At 41.8% G+C, this 1,709-nt stretch overlaps 1 protein-coding gene across 1 annotated transcript; it reads right to left on the bottom strand.

Moving 5' to 3' along the window:
- Positions 1-28: 28 nt before the first annotated feature.
- JH06_5986 (ABC transporter) lies at positions 29-316 on the bottom strand (the record flags this gene model as incomplete). Its single annotated transcript, XM_014669272.1, has 1 exon — positions 29-316. One exon carries the CDS (start codon positions 314-316, stop codon positions 29-31), a length of 288 nt encoding a protein of 95 aa, XP_014524758.1.
- Between the last annotated feature and the right edge of the window lie 1,393 nt (positions 317-1,709).

The following is a 1,709-nucleotide window of genomic DNA, read 5'->3' on the forward strand; positions in this document are numbered from 1 at the left end:
TGTCTGGATCTCGCGAACTGCATCATCTTCACTTGTCATATGAAGAGTAGCCAGAATGTTCAATGTTCTTTGCAGAACGCTGAGCCAGACGGAGAGACGGAGTGTACGCTAAATTGCTTCCGATAAGAGTGGCTGAATTGTAAACGGCCATGTATACAATGAAGAGTTGGAGATAAGTAAGCATATCATGGTTAATCATTACAGCTCCAACACTCATGATCACAATGACAAAGATTGTAGGAACAAACTGAGATAAACACTGACCAGCTGCTCCTCGCAATGTACGTGCCTTTGTCAACTTATCAGCATCAGCCATATCCTTATCAATAGAAGTGAGTAATGTCTCTTCCAAACCATAAGCATGAACTGTGTGGATATTCAACAAATAGTCCGTAATCGTTCCAGACTCTTTTGTCAATGTGTTATCAATTCTCTCTGTCATGTTACTCACAACCATATACTGCAGATACTCAGCTGACAGTACCAGTGGAGAGATAATGAATGCAAGCAGACCCAATCTCCACTCACCCAATGGAGAGAAACACATCACAATACAAGCAATCACAATCAGAGTATTCTCCACAAGTTTACCACTCTGATCCACCAGATCACGCAATCGACGACCATCAATACTCAATCTGGATGTCAGAATCGAAGGGAGATGATTGGGTTCATCAAAGAAGGATACGAAAGATACTTGGAAAATGTATCAATTCGCAATTGTCGAATAAGACGTTCACCTACCATAGCAGAGAGATTCCACTGAAGAACAGATCCAATGTAGTTTAGAATCGTAGCAATGACGATCAACCAAATACAGAACCAACTATTATCCCAGAAGTACTGAACGTCAAAATCATAGAACAATTCCTGAACAAGAGATGCACCACAAGAATACATAGGTATGAAGAATGCGCTAATAAATGTACCGAATAGAGATAACCAGAACATCCATTGATATTTGGGGATATAGCTAAGAAGAGAGAGAAGAGACACACGATGCATTGTCTTGACAGCTTCTTCATCAGGAATGTCTCTTTCTTCTTTTCCTCAGATATCACAGTAGAATCCACCGATTGAACACGAATCAGTTCTTGTTTGTCTTCCTTCTTATCAACTTCAGAGAGTGGAGAAACAGGAGTAACAGAACCTGTTGTGGCTTGACTCTCATACAGAGCAGAGTAAATGCCCTTCTTATTCAATAACTCCTCATGAGTTCCTTCCTCAACCACATGTCCTTCATCCACAACCACAATTCGATCACACGAACGAATGGTACTCAATCGATGAGCAACGACAACGATACTCAGACTTCCTCCATTCTTTCTGTTCTGTTCACGAATTGTATCCACTGCATGCTGCACAATAGCTTCTGTTTGTGTATCCAAAGCACTTGTTGCTTCATCCAACACCAGAATCCGAGGTCTTCTCAACAATGCTCGAGCAATCGCAATTCGTTGTTTCTGACCTCCTGACAGCGAAGTACCCAGTTCACCAACATGAGTATCATATCCATTAGGGAAGGATCGAATGAATCCATCAGCATCCACAAGCTTGGCTGCTTCCACCATCTCTTCCTTCGTACATCCAACACGACCATACATCAGATTCTCTCGGATTGTGCCTGAGAACAGAACTGGCTCCTGAGCAACATAACTGATATTCTCACGTAACCAATGAACATCCAAAGTCCTTGTATCCATTCCATT

The sequence above is a fragment of the Blastocystis sp. subtype 4 genome (genome assembly GCF_000743755.1).
Source record: "Blastocystis sp. subtype 4 strain WR1 chromosome Unknown seqid_0738, whole genome shotgun sequence".
NCBI lineage: Eukaryota > Bigyra > Opalinata > Blastocystidae > Blastocystis > Blastocystis sp. subtype 4.